We start from the raw sequence: 14,813 nt of genomic DNA, 5'->3' as shown, positions 1-14,813 counted from the left end.
TGGATGCATTGGCAACCCTCCGATCACGTTCAAAATGGCCCTATTGAACGCAATCTTTCCGACAGGAGGCTGATCGGCTCTCTCGTGTTCCAAAGGTGCCGAGAGAGTAATTCCCTCAGCTATCTCGAATTCCTCCCTCAACCCTTGTAGATATTTCTCGGTAACCCGAGAAGTCCAAACTTTGGCCGAAAACTGGCCCTCTTTCCGTTCAAAGATCAGGGCCTCTTCCTCTTCCTCTGGAAGATCAACCCCAAAAGTCCTCCCACTTGGACCCGGAGTGCCGTGAGAGCAACCCTCTCCTCGGTCTTGCGAAAGAGAAAGGCTCGTCGTATCACGAGATTCCGACCCGCTCTCCTTCGAAGAATCAGACGAGGACGATAACTCCACGACCATAGTGTCCCTACACGACAGGGAAGACGAGTCAATAACCTTTTTCTCGTTATCAACCCCCTCGGACTCAGGATTGGGAGGCACGCATGACTCATCATATGCCATTACAGGACGGTCCCATCCGATCTCTGGGATATGATACCACACGGGACTTCTGAGGAAAGGAAACTTGGACCCATCCAACAAGGTAACACTATCGGGATCAGGTACCGATCTCCGAACGACGCGAGGATCAAAGCTCAGATCAGGACGCGCAAGTCCACCCATAGCCCTAATGAAGTTGAGAAACTAAGATTCCTAAAGTCCGAAGGGTCCGAATACAATAAATAAAGAAGATACCGATCGCCAAACAACAATCTCAAAACAAAAGGAAGATACCAAAAACAATAAAACAAAAGAGAACAGACCTTACCCGCAAGATTGGAGGTCGGAAGATCCGAGCAAAAACGAAGAAGTCAAGAGAAAATCTGAATAAGCAGGTCAAGCCGAGAACGCTCTGAGATCAGAATTCAGAAGAAAAAAGCGAAATGAATTCGAAAGTTGAGGATAGGCCTTATATAAAGACTTCATGAGCGGTGGAGATTAAGCTTGTCCAGGAAGCCAAACACATCTGACCGTCGAAGCAAAAGACGCTACGGTTCAGAAAGGCCCGATGACAAACGACGTCGTCCTGTAAAAAGAAAGAATAAAGAATTCTACTCGGATCATCCCGAGACAAGTAAGCAAAGATGAACACGGTCACGAAGCAAACCGAAATAGTTCCTTACCATTTTTGCTAAAGAAAAAACCAAGAAACTGGGGGGTAGCTGTTACGGGATAAATTAGTCAGACTCCGACCTGGCTAGTCGGACCGCCGAGCAGAAATACGAATCCAGCACCGAGCTCAGGTTAAGTAAACCCAAGGGTCATCCATTAAAAAGGAACGAACCGTTCATAAGTTAAGAACGAAACCCACCGATCAGAACTTCGAAGAGAAGAGAAGAACGTGGGTCAAAGACTAGTCAAAACTAATAGAAAACATGTTTCAAGCTCTAAAACGCACACCTCGACGGTTCAGAAACCGCACGAGGAGCATTAACCGCCTACCTCAGAGAGAGGCGAAAAGCAGTTACCCATAACCGTCCAGAACGTGGGATTGATCACCCCACGTTCCTCAAAATAACCGTCAAAGACACGACCAGACGAGTATAAATAGAGGCAGCAGCACAGAACGAAGCACGGACTTTTTTTTACACACTTTCTTTCACTTAAAATCTCTAGAAAACATTGCTCTCTTGTATTAGATTCGTCTGTATAAAGAGAAAGTCTTGCCTAAATCACCTCTGTACTCGGAGGCTTTGTACTCGGAGTCAGTATATTTTCGTGAGATATTGTTGTACTAATTTTACAGGTCAACACTAATGATATTCAAAGGCAACAACTCCTTTTGAGTCATTTTTGGGACCTTAAATTTTAATTTAAAAGTTTGAATCTGATAATTTTAGATGCAATCCAATGATTTATGATGAGAAATTTATTGTAAATTATTGTAATTCATAAAAAATTAATGGATGCAAACTTCTAAAATTAATATTTTTCGAAGAAGCAACTCCCAATTGTTGTTGTTATTCTTAAACTATCTGATGAAATTCAATATATTCTTCAATAATAGAGTTAAAAAATAGAGATGGTATTAAAAAAAAATTATATTCTATGTCCGAGGATTTAAAAGTCAAGTTTTACAAGAGAAGGTTTGCGAGAGTAAGAAAATTAGAGAGTGATATGTTATAGACTGAGAGGAGTATTATGTTTGCTTGGTGGGGTATTGTTGTAAAAAAACGTGACAAAGTCCATTTTCATATGTTGATTACTGCCAAGTCTAAATATGAATTTTCATAATGTTATTGATTTGTAAAATTAGTACAACAATATCTCATGAAATACACTAAGTTCCGGGAATGCAAGTTCCGAGAAGGCTGAGTGTTTAGGCAAGACTTTTTTCAAAATGCAGACGAATCTCGTACAATAAAGTAAAATACAAGGGGATTGTAGAAGTAAAGACATGATAAGTTTTCCAATAAAAAATCAAGTCTCCTTCTTCCTCGAGTTCTTCCGCTATTTATAGATGTCATGTGTTGATAACATGGGGTAATCAGTCCCCACGTCTCTGACAGTTACCACTTAGCTATTTTTTGTTTGTGCGTTTAGTGGGTAGTTATCTTCAGTGCTTTCCTTGGTCATAACTGTCGAAGTGAGCATTTTATTTATGTTTATTTACACGTGTTTTCTTTGTTTTGACTAGTCTTTGACCTACCGACTTCTCTTCTCTTCGAAGTTCTGCTCAGTATGGGCCGTTCTTGACTTATGAACGTAGCGTTCCTTATCTTTCGTGAGTTCTCGGGCCTATTTGACTCGAACTCCAGTCTCGATTCCTGTCGTTCTCGGCACTCTGAAGACTCTTTTAGTCTCTTCGGATTATCGGAGTAACACATAAATATGATGTCAAGAAAATCAAATTTTCCTATATTTTTAGGTGTTCGATGCTCTATGGGGGAAAGAAATATTTTTTCCCTTGCGATTTTAAACCGCTTGTGCTCTTGGGTGCATGTGCTCTTTGTTAAGTTTATTAACTATAGGAAGTAGGTGAAAGGTAAATACGGGTCCAGAGGTGGAATATATTGGATAATAGAGTAAGGAGTTTCGGCGAGAAGGGGAGAGGCTTTTAGCGGGTGTGTGGCTCAACAATTTGACGAGTCAGTTCATTTGGCGAGAAGTTCATTTGAATTAGCGGCGACTAATCGCTGCTAATATCTTAAATATTAATGACCGAACAATGATATTTTCATTGTTCAATTGTCATCCAATCTTGGACAACACCAAAAGATTGTCGTCTAAGCCCTTTTTTTGTAATAGTGTTTGAGGGTGTCGATGTAATTAGTTATGGTTTAATCTCACCAAAATATACACACCGAAAGTCCTGTTTAATCTCACTGGTCTCTCCGGGATTAACCACTCATTCTTCGTGTTAGTCATTGTCAAAAGTTCTCTAAAATATAAAGGAACGTTCTTTCTACCGAGTCGAACAATTGTATCTCATGCCCAGTCTTGGAGGCCAAAATCCAATATTGGGTGGACGACTGGAATCACCAAATGCAGAGTCCTGGGAGAGAAAGAGAGATCAATCACCAAAAGGGATAGAAAGGAACTCGGTGCCTTGGTTTTCTCTTCTTTACAAATTGTATTATAATAATGAATTTCAAGCATGCATATTGTATCATTAATTGAGGGATTTGATTTATCTTAAATTATATCGAATATAATTCCCAATTTATATAGAGCCCAGCCGAGCTATAACTGGTGGCAGAGATCTCAATAAATATTTATTTTCAGTACGTGCACACACTTGTTAATATTGTGGAAAAAGCATTATATTTCCTGAGCTGGTAGGTTTGGTGCAAGTATAAGTTTAACCAACATCTTGATTTTAATACAAATTTTGAGATATGTATTCAGTGGGTATGGCGTATGTGTCCTTCACTTAAATTCGTGGCGTAAATCTTCGGCCAAAACTTGGCAATGCCTTTTATTGAGTAATTATATAACTACAAACATAATATTATATAGTTACCGTTTTGAGGATGTTTTGCTTTTTTTTTTTATACTAATAATGACTAACGTTAAGGTACTTTGTACCATAAAGAAATTTAAAATAGCACTTAAGAGTCGTGAAATTGGGTGTTTCTAAATTGATATAAAAAATGAAAAAAAAATATATTAACTTTTATTCCATCCCTATGCATCACGCTCCGGTTGTACGATGTATTTTTTTTTTTTTTTTTTAGTTATATCGAGTATTTTGGTCAAATGAATCGTACATATATTTTCCAAATTTTTAACACGATTGAAAAAAACTTATGAGTCACATTTTTTAAAAATTTCTCTTATAATATTCGCGAGGGATATCTAGTATAAAAATCATAATTAATTATAGCATACAACAATTTGTTATATATAGAGAAGAGAGGGAGTTCAATAGAGTGAGTTCAATAGTAAACACTTCAAGCATAGATCGCTCACTACCTAGCCAGTGAGATAATTAAATGATATAATTAATAAAAATTGAGAAATAGTCAGAGGACTAGTTGCGTACACTCCAACCATATAAATTACCTTTGCCCATAGCCTCTCTCTATATTAGATGACCTTTCATCTCATCACCATCAATCTCAGTACTCTAGCTAATTACATTGCTCTCTCGCTATCTCTCACTCTCTCTCTCTCTCTCTCTCTCTCTCTCTCTCGCTCTCTCTCTCTCTCACACACACACACACACACACCCCACTAGAGCCTTATCTCTCGGTCTTCTTGATTCGTTTGCTCCAAATGGATCAGTTGGAAAGTGTTCTCCAATTTCTGGACAACAAGTCGATTCTGGTCACTGGCGCTACTGGATTCCTAGCAAAGAGTAAGCACTTCACATATTTACTCATATATATATTATTGGATACCATATTCGTATTTCTCGTATATTCGAGTCTGCCAGTGCATGGGATATTCTTAACATTAGCGTTGATTAAATGCTGATTATACGTGTATATATATTTAATTATATATTACGCGTGCACTCATTTTTATTTTATTTTTTTCTCTGGGGATCAGTTTTTACGGAGAAAGTTCTAAGAGTTCAGCCAAATATCAAGATGCTATATCTTCTTTTAAGAGCCAGTGATGAAAAGTCAGCGATTCAACGCATGAACAATGAGGTACACGCACGCACATATAGAATATAACATGACAAACTGATGCTGATATTCACTGATCTTTCGTCGTGCACATATTGTAGATTATTGGAAAAGATTTGTTCAGGGTGTTGAAAGAAAAATTGGGTCCGAATTTCCAGTCTCTTGTTCAAGAAAAGACGAGGGTTATCAGGGGGGATATAACTCACGAGGACTTAGGATTGAGTGACTTGAACCTCAAACAGGAAATGCTGAGCCAAGTAGATGTCATTGTTAATTTAGCTGCCACTACCAACTTTGATGAAAGGTGATACTAAAACAAATATAAGGTGTATGGTTAAAGTAGAAAGTCGAAATACTTTGTATGAGTTATTAGTGCATATATCAGTTGAGATTCTAATTAATACTCAAGCCAGGTAGGTGAAGACCAAGAATCTTGACAATGAGAACTGGATATATTCATTATATATGTTTCTGTTTTAAAAGATAGCCATTCATTATGTTGTTAATCGAGATTTCTGATCCCCGACTCAAGACACAGCACTACTCTGACGTTTTAGCCTTTCGATATGAAGCACTAAATTATGAAGTTTAATCCCGAAAATATAGCTACTTCCTTGTTTTTATTCCTCTAATAACAAAACATACAAAAATATAGATATATTTATTTACTTTTTCTCGCCGGAGCCACGTGAAGACCAGGGGAGGCAAATGCCCCCCTGAATTTTTTAATATTATATTTTTTACTCATTTTTTTTCATTCTCCTTACATTTTTAGCTCAAAATAATAATTTTTTTTAAAATTTACTCTTATGGATATTGTTTTATTTCAAATTTACCTTATGACTGGATTTTCTGTCTTCGCCACTGTAGATATGATGTTTCTCTCTATCTCAACACCTTGGGAGCCAAGTATTGTTTGAACTTCGCCAAGGAGTGTACTAATTTAAAGGTCTTTCTCCATGTGTCCACAGGTCCGTATGTGTGATTGATTAGTTTTTGTTACTTGCTTGATATTATATTTTGTTGTTTATTTCTCTCCTCTACCACTGAAATATGGTCCTAATTACAGCATTAAATACTCGATTGATACTCTTCAGAGCTAAGATAATACGCGCTGTCATGACTGCTGTTATATGTATATACGTGTGTTAATAATATTAACCAAAAAAGAAAAGAAAAGAAAGGAAATTAAATTAAATGCACGACATGTGATTCAGTTGCCGTTGAATGGGCGGTACATTAATTGAAGAGTGCTTCATTGTTGTGCTGTTGTTCTGAATTTCATCGTCATTACAATGAAGTCCAAGTTTGTAATTATTTATTTATTTATTTATTCGGTGGACTTTTTCAGCTTATGTTTCAGGTGAAAGAGGTGGATTAATTCTTGAAAACCCATATCAAATGGGTGAGAGTCTTAATGGTGCCACGGGATTAAACATTGATGATGAAGTTAAACTCGTCGAGGAAAAATTAAAGGAACTCCAATCTCAGCAATCTTCACCATCAGAAACTACTTTGGCAATGAAAGATTTCGGCCATGAAAGGTATTATTTTTTTATTTTAATTTTTCGGGGCTGAATGGTATAAGTTTTGTTTCGTGTTTTAGTATGGCCTGAAATATTATTTACTAATTGGGTACCACATTATCCTTTAACGACAAAAGACAAAAAACTATATTCACATGCACTTGTGGAAATTGCCTTTTCGTCGTTAGGGTTAATCTCTTGTAATCATATATACTTGCCTTATCACAGAAATCTTCAATTATGAAAATCACATGCATTAGAAATTTAGTCCCAATTTGGAAGTTGACACTTCTTGTTTCAAGAAAATATCAAACAAAAAATTTTCAAAAAATATTGTTACAATTGAATATATTTTTGTTAGTTATAACTTATACGTAGGATTTCATATAAATAGAGCAGAGTGAGTGTGAGTTTATTAGTCTATGTATGTTAATAAATTTAATGCGGATATATCTGAATAAAATATATTTTTAAACCAGTCCAATTAAAATATTTGTTCTGTATACTAAATAACTTATAATTAATTGTTTTTCGCCAACATAATACAAACAGATTTTATTATTATTATTATAATAATAATAATTAGTATTATATAATTTTATAAAAGGCAATAATTAATGTGGTTTCGAATGTATGAAGTATGAACTGAAAAGAACATCGCCATCGTATACAAAACATCAGTTTTTGATATTCCCCAAAAGATAATATAGATCGATAAATTAATTTAATATATACAGGGTCTTTTTCTTTACCAGCCCACCGGTCTTGTCCATCATTTCTATTCGACCATCTTATTTATATATTTTTATTTTTATTTTATTACTCATATTAATTAGGGATGAAAATTTTGTGTTTGTGTCGTAATCGTGTTTGTATAAATAATTGTTAGAACCAAATTCGACCATTTATTAATCGTGTTTGAAATCTAGATCCAAATCCGATCGTTTATTTTTTTTTACAGATCTATAAACGTTTAATAGTCGTGTTAAATGAGTATTTAATCGTGTTTTAACCGTGTTTAGACATTCGAACTCAATTAGTTGAGATATAATTATAAAAAAAACATAACAGTCATAAGATCAGAATAGTTCTCTTTCTTTTTGTGCTAACTTCCGATACATCGACAATGTTTGTTCAACTGATTTAGAATCACAATCCATTTATAGCCTGTAAAAAAATAAAAATCAAAATAAAAACACTGACATAAAAAATAAACACACTTTAAACTCAAGCCAAAAATAAGAAGTTCAACAATGCCCAAGACCAGAAGTTCAACAATACCGTAAATCAAAAGTTCAACAAGTACATAATCAATACCCAAATTCACATTCACATATTCAACAATACACTACGAGTGACTATCTAACCAATACTCATACGATTTAAAGAAACTGAATATGATACGTTATAATGAGACTATAGTTATTGTGATTGTCAATTATAAATTATGATTTTTTTCAATATAAATTTAATTGAATTGAAATCAAACAAAATTGAATATGATACGTTATTATGAGACGATAGTTATTGTGATTGTGAATTAAATTGAATTCAAATCACATAAAATTGAATATGTTGCGTGATTATGAGATGATAGTTATTGTGATTGTAAATTGTAATTGTTCGATATGAATTGAATTGAAATAAAATAAAATTGAATATGATACGGTATTATGAGACTATAGTTATCGTGACTATCAATTTCAAATTGTGATTTTTCAATATGAATTTAATTGAAATACAATAAAATTGAATATGATGATAGGTAATTATGAGATGATAGTTATTGTGATTGTGAATGAAAATTGTTTGATATGAATTGAAATAAAACAAAATTGAATATGATACGTTATTATGAGACTATAGTAATTGTGATTGTTTGTAATGAATTGTGATTCTTATTGCTCCCGTTAAGTCAATTGGTATACTATTGACTATATGTTATCATACGTGAATTGATATTTATATGAATATACTTTATTTATTACATCATGTTTTCTAATATCAATTTTATGTTTATAGTTATAAATTTATAATTTTACATATATAATATTTATCGTGTATAAATGGATCGTAATCGTGCTATTACTCGTAATCGTGTTAATTGGATCATAATCGTGCGGGTCGTAATCGTGTTTCGTGTCGACCATTTAATAATCGTGTTAATCGGCTTTTTATCGTGTTACCATAATCGTGTCTTTTTTAACTATTATTTAATCGTGTTAGCGTGTTCGATCCAATTAAGAACCGACCCATTTTTTGAGATCCAAATCCGCTTTAAATCGTTTCGTAATCGTTTTGTGTTTCGTGTCTGGACCAAATTACCACCCCTAATATTAATCTACTTAAAAAAATGAAAATATATTGTTTATATATATATATATATATATATGTGCGCGCCCGTGTATATAGGGACATGCCTAGAAGAGAGGTAAATCACAGGGGGTTAATGTGCAGATATAATTTAGGAAGGACTAATTTGTAAACTTTTAAGGTATAAAGAGAAAAAAGTTTTTTAAAAAAACTAGCAAAAGTATATAAAAAAAAATATATTTGAAGGGGGCTATAACCTGCCTCCGTCCTTAATATATATATATATATATATATATATATATATATATATATATATATATATATATATATATTAAATTGCTCACTATCCAGATTCGTTCTTCATAAAGATATCCATTCTCTAGAATAGTAATGTATTACAATGAAAATTTTGAGTAGTCAAAAAAGTTCTTCTTGTAAGCATGAATAGAAAAACGGTACGCTATGGAAAGAAGGAAAGATAACGCGCTTTGTATGAATAGGTAATTAGCCAATTGAGATCTTGGTTTAAAAGAAAACCCATAAATATAGTTAGATATTTTTGGCTCCTATCAATAAAGAGCACTCATAATTGAAAGCAAAAAAAAAAAAAAAAAAAAAAAAAAAAGAGAGAGAGAGAGAAAGAGAAGCACATACGTTAATATTTGATGTGCTTTGATGAGATCAACGTGACATGATAAAATGTAGCATAAAGAAACTTTCCAGAGTTATCGCCAACACATTAATATCGCGATTGACTATTCACCAACCTCAACTAACTTATTGAAAGAAGACGGGTTTCTTTCTATGTATTCAGACAAAAAGGTGTGACACGTAGCCATATGGGGGTTAGAAAGTAGGTGTGTGTCTTCATTTGATTGTTAGAGATAGGGTGAGATATTTTATTACAATTAGTGGTTTATCACTTTATTATGATGGTGAAGAAGAGAACATAATACAGGTCTAGAATTAGATAAACAAAAAAAAAAAAAAAAATTAAGTGCTAAATAGTCCCGCAGTTGCCCAATTCATAATTATTGAGCTGATCCCAGAATTAGTATTTAATGACTTCGTTAAAACTAGTTGTATATATCATATAAAACAGAAGTTTGGAGAGTCTGTATAATACTGAGCATTTTATTAAACTTCGAGATCTACAAAAACCTGCAAATATATTTTTGCCCAATTATTCTCAGGTAGTTGAATATAACCGCGTCACGATTAACCATTCAATCAACCAAACTAATCTTTTCGATAAAGCTTTCATATGTTTTTTCAGTGATTGTATGTTTGCCTTCTCCGCTTTGATTTATTTAAAAGAATTTAAAACTTTTAGTTCACTTTATTCAATATAGTTTAGACGGTCGGCTTCTTCAATACGACTGGTTTGAAATCTAGCTAACTTTTTACAAGATTTACTAATGCTTTTTTTATATTTTTTTATTTGTATGTCGAAAGAATAACTTTATTAAGACAGCTAGCTAGGTTTTGACGGTCGGTTCTTTAATAAGACTGGTTTGAAATCGAGCTAGCTACAAGTTTTACTAATGTTTATTTATTCATATATCGAGATAGGTTTACTTTATTACGATAGCCAGTTTTTGACTGCCGGGTTCTTCAATAAGACTGGCTCGTAAGTCGTAATCGAGCTAACTTACAAGTTATACTAATTGGTTTTTTATTTTTATCTTTGTGTGTTACCAAAATAGTAACTTTATTAAGATAGCCGGTTTTTTCTGTTGGCCAGAAATCAAGCTTACAAGCTTTCCAAATTTTTTATTTATTTTTTGTATATCGACTGGTGTGAACACATATTTATGTTTATGGCCCCATGGCACAAAAACTATGGATATATACATAAAAAAATAATAGAAAAAATCTTATTAACCAAACCGCATAAAACAATGTTGAATTTACGATTTAAGCAACATTTTAAGCATATTTAAAATCTAATAACATTTGATGACGTGATCCCATTAATCAGATAGCATTTTATATGATTGTTCATAACATTTTTATACGTTAATTTTGGTAAATTATGAAATTCACCAAAATAAACAAAACGTTGATTAGTTTTGTAAAATCAAATTTAAAATTGGTCAGATTGCTACAACGCTCAAAAAAGTATCCCATAAGAAACTTTGTCCCATTTGATTAGTCCTGTTTCCTCCATTGAGTGCCCAATTAATTATATTATTACATCAAATATGCATAATTGTATATGTACACTTTTGGAAGAAATTGACATGACCGGGAAACTGAAAACCCTGCAGATATATATAAACTTAGTAACTTTTATTTTTTTTCTAAAAAAAATATCAGCTTAATATGATCTCTTTGTTAATAGTTATTATAATTGCTTATCTTGTTAATCCATGTCAGGGCTAAGTTATACGGATGGCCAAACACGTATGTATTCACGAAAGCAATGGGAGAGATGTTGATTGGAAAACTTAAAGGAGATTTGAATGTGGTCATTGTACGGCCCACTATTGTCACCAGTACTTACAAAGAACCCTTTCCTGGCTGGGTCGAAGGCATAAGGTAATAATCACATACAGCAAATTACAGCGAATATCTATCATTTGATTAAGAAAGATTCAGGATTAGTATTATTTAGACGCGTTATAATTAGCGTACTAATTTTCGATGCAGAACAATCGATAGCCTAGCCGTGGGATATGGAAAAGGAAAGCTGACTTGTTTTCTCGGCGATCTGAAGGCGGTCGTTGATGTGGTTAGTATTAATATTAAATTTATTTTCACATATAGTTATATATCAATCACGTAGTCGGGATCGGGGCCAGTGATTTATTATATATGGAGATAAAGTCACGTCAAATACGGGATTTAATGCTATTAGTACATTTAGGCAAACGAAAAGTCCACTAAAAAGTACAAATGATAATGGAAAATTAAGTTTACAACTAAATTCGGGTCCATTACGGCTGGGAACAATATGCACGCGACTAGAATGATGACAAATTAGAATATTTGGAGAAATTTGATAATATAATATACACCAAACCTTAAATCGACATATAAAAAATAATTTTAATATCGAGCAATCATATAATAATAATCAAATTTCTCAGATTGATCATGCAACAAAAAGAAATTTTGTTACGATTAACTAATTACTATGATTAATATGTTTTTAATTGATAAAGGGGATAATCGCGTTTTAAATTTCTAACCGCAGATACCGGCAGATTATGTGGTTAATGCAATGCTAGTGACATTGGCGGTTCATGCCAATTATCCGGTTGATGATATTGTATACCATGTTGGATCTTCGGTTAAAAATCCCCTGAGATACGCCGATTTACAAGACTATGGGTTCCGTTATTTTTCGAAGAACCCGTGGATCAACAAGGACGGAAAGCCAGTGAAGGTAGACAAGATCTTGGTGTTGGAAGACATGGCTAGTTTCCACAGATACATGACCATTCGTTACTTGGTCTTCCTTAAGGTATGTTTGTTCTACTTGCTTTTGAATGATCGATGAACTTGTATAAAATTAAAAATATTCAATCAACTAATAATCGTTACAATTACTTTGTTTATTTTCCGTATGATCATGTATATTAGGGCTTGGAGTTGGTGAACGCAGCTTTTTGTCAGTTCTTCCAAGGCACATATCTTGAGCTCAATAGAAAGATCAAATTTGTCATGCGATTGGTTGATCTCTACAGGCCGTACTTGTTCTTCAAAGGATTGTAAGTTCAATGTTTTATAGAGTAACGCATTTCCTATTGTTATTTTTAATTTTGTACAAAGTACTGCGGTCAACAAGAAATAATCTATTAATGCATACATATACTTTGATGCAGTTTTGACGATATGAATTCGGAAAAACTACAATTGGCAATGAAAGAAAGTGGGAGAGAGACAGAAATATTCTACTTTGACCCCAAGACCATCAACTGGGAAGACTACTTCCTGAATGTTCACATTCCTGGTGTCGTCAAATACGTTTTCAAATGATCATTGTATCAGTCATATATATATATATATATATATATATATATATATATATATATATATATACAAATATGTGTGCTCCTATATATGTGGACTATAATGTCAGCTTGTGCGTCAAAGATATGTAATGCGTCCATTTATATTTCAAAAGACTATGTTCCTAATCTACCTTTTATAATGTCGAAGTTTATTATAAAAAAATGTCGAAGTTTAATTTTGTCCCTGCTGAGGCAGTTATTTCTATATTTATGTTTACCTATATGAACGTCACTGCGGTCAATTGTATCATTTGATATATTGAAAAGAGATAGTTTGTGATAATTAAATCTTATTGCAATTCCTCCCTTTTCTCCCAAGCCGAAAAATCCTTATCAAATGATCCATGGTGCAAAACTATCGCTTACTAACGGTATGAGTTGTCTCGGGATCCCTAAACCCTTTGTGCCCGAGATCCACTGCATTCTTGCCCGCTTGAGGAAAAAAATAACCTCATTGGACCACTTGTATTCATCATTAGAAGAACAAATCCGATGTAGTCTCGCATTTTGCAACCTCGAGACCTTCAACGAAGCCTTTTAGACAAACAATCTTGGGGCACGTTTGGTTGGAGGTAATAATGTAGGAATGGAATGGAAAGGAATGTAATGAAACTCATTATTTTGTTTGGTTTGCTAAAAATACTAAGAATAACCATTCTAATCCATTCAAGTTGAATCTTCATTCACCCATTTTCATTCCTCCCAATATGTTAAGAATCCCTCATTCCCACTGGCTCAAATCTTTATCCCGAAATTACCCATATCCATATTTCGAAAAAAAAAATTTATTGAGTCACTGCTTAACGGGGAAAAAATGGTTCGTTGTCCGTCGCTCGACTGGATCTCGGTGGCGTACTCTAGATAAACTCCATCCCCAGCCCAATCCCTAAAAATCCTAATGGCGCTTATACTCAATCGCCGTCGTTTCTCTACCTTCACTGTCGAATTCTCTTGCAATAACCTCAGAGGAGCTCATTTGGGATTTTAATCAATTGAGAAAAAAAATGAAAGAGAACCAGATTTGGGAGCTTTTTTTTTTTTTTTTTTTTTTTTTGATATCAGTCTCTCATTCATTTGTGATCATTTCCCAAGTTCATAGTTGATTGTTTTTGGAAATCTTAGAAATTTTGAAGTTGCATCAAGGTTTTTTCATTTTGAAAAAAGACATCTCTGATATAGAACCAGTGACAAGAAATTCCAATAAAGAAGACAAGGTTAATTTTGTCAATTTAACTTTCATTCCGTACACGTCAAAACCACAAACCAAACAAAGTAAAATAGTTTCCATTCCATTGCATTGTCATTACCATTATGATTCTCATTCTTATTCCAATTTAACTTTTGAACCAAACATGCCCTTGGAGATTTATTCGTGAACACTACTATCCCCCGAATAAAAAAAAAAGAGTTATTAAGTTATATAGCCACACGGTTATAATGAATTGAGATATAGCCCACATTTGGTTAATTTAATGTAAATAGTCAAGTTGACTTATTAACAGATTAGTAAAGACTTATTTAATCCAGCCAAACATGTAAAAAATAGGCAGTTAATAGGCGGCCACGTATGCAAGTTGGCTATTTACAAAGTATTTACTAAAGGTTGGCTAATTTACAATTCATATAGTTTAAGTGGCTTACGTAACCAATTTTTTGTAAAAAAAAAAAAAAAAATCTCGATCTCTGTTCTCATCGGTTTCCTATGACCTACAATCTCACCTTTAGAGATAACTCTTCGCTGCTCTTGCTTTGTCACGATGGACCTACCACAACCAAGTTCTCAACAATCAACCTCATCTCGACCCCATTTTCTTCTCAATTGGATCTCTGATCACCTACTCGAG

General features: G+C 33.7%; 1 protein-coding gene across 1 annotated transcript; it reads left to right on the top strand.

Annotated features, from left to right (window-relative positions):
* The first annotated feature begins 4,571 nt into the window (after positions 1-4,571).
* Positions 4,572-13,152, top strand: LOC149381241 (fatty acyl-CoA reductase 3-like). Its single transcript, XM_089601939.1, has 11 exons — positions 4,572-4,834; positions 5,029-5,132; positions 5,213-5,415; positions 5,982-6,082; positions 6,463-6,655; positions 11,330-11,491; positions 11,603-11,684; positions 12,150-12,419; positions 12,539-12,666; positions 12,781-12,963; positions 12,998-13,152. The coding sequence occupies exons 1-10, from the start codon at positions 4,753-4,755 to the stop codon at positions 12,932-12,934; spliced, it is 1,479 nt and encodes a 492-aa protein (XP_089458065.1). The 5' UTR covers positions 4,572-4,752; the 3' UTR covers positions 12,935-12,963; positions 12,998-13,152.
* Positions 13,153-14,813: the final 1,661 nt, after the last annotated feature.

Source organism: Urtica dioica, chromosome 11 (genome assembly GCF_054948205.1).
Source record: "Urtica dioica subsp. dioica isolate 48M chromosome 11, U.dioica_male_clone48M_v1_H2, whole genome shotgun sequence".
Taxonomy (NCBI): Eukaryota; Viridiplantae; Streptophyta; class Magnoliopsida; order Rosales; family Urticaceae; genus Urtica; species Urtica dioica.
This window is presented reverse-complemented; position numbering and strand designations above follow the sequence as displayed.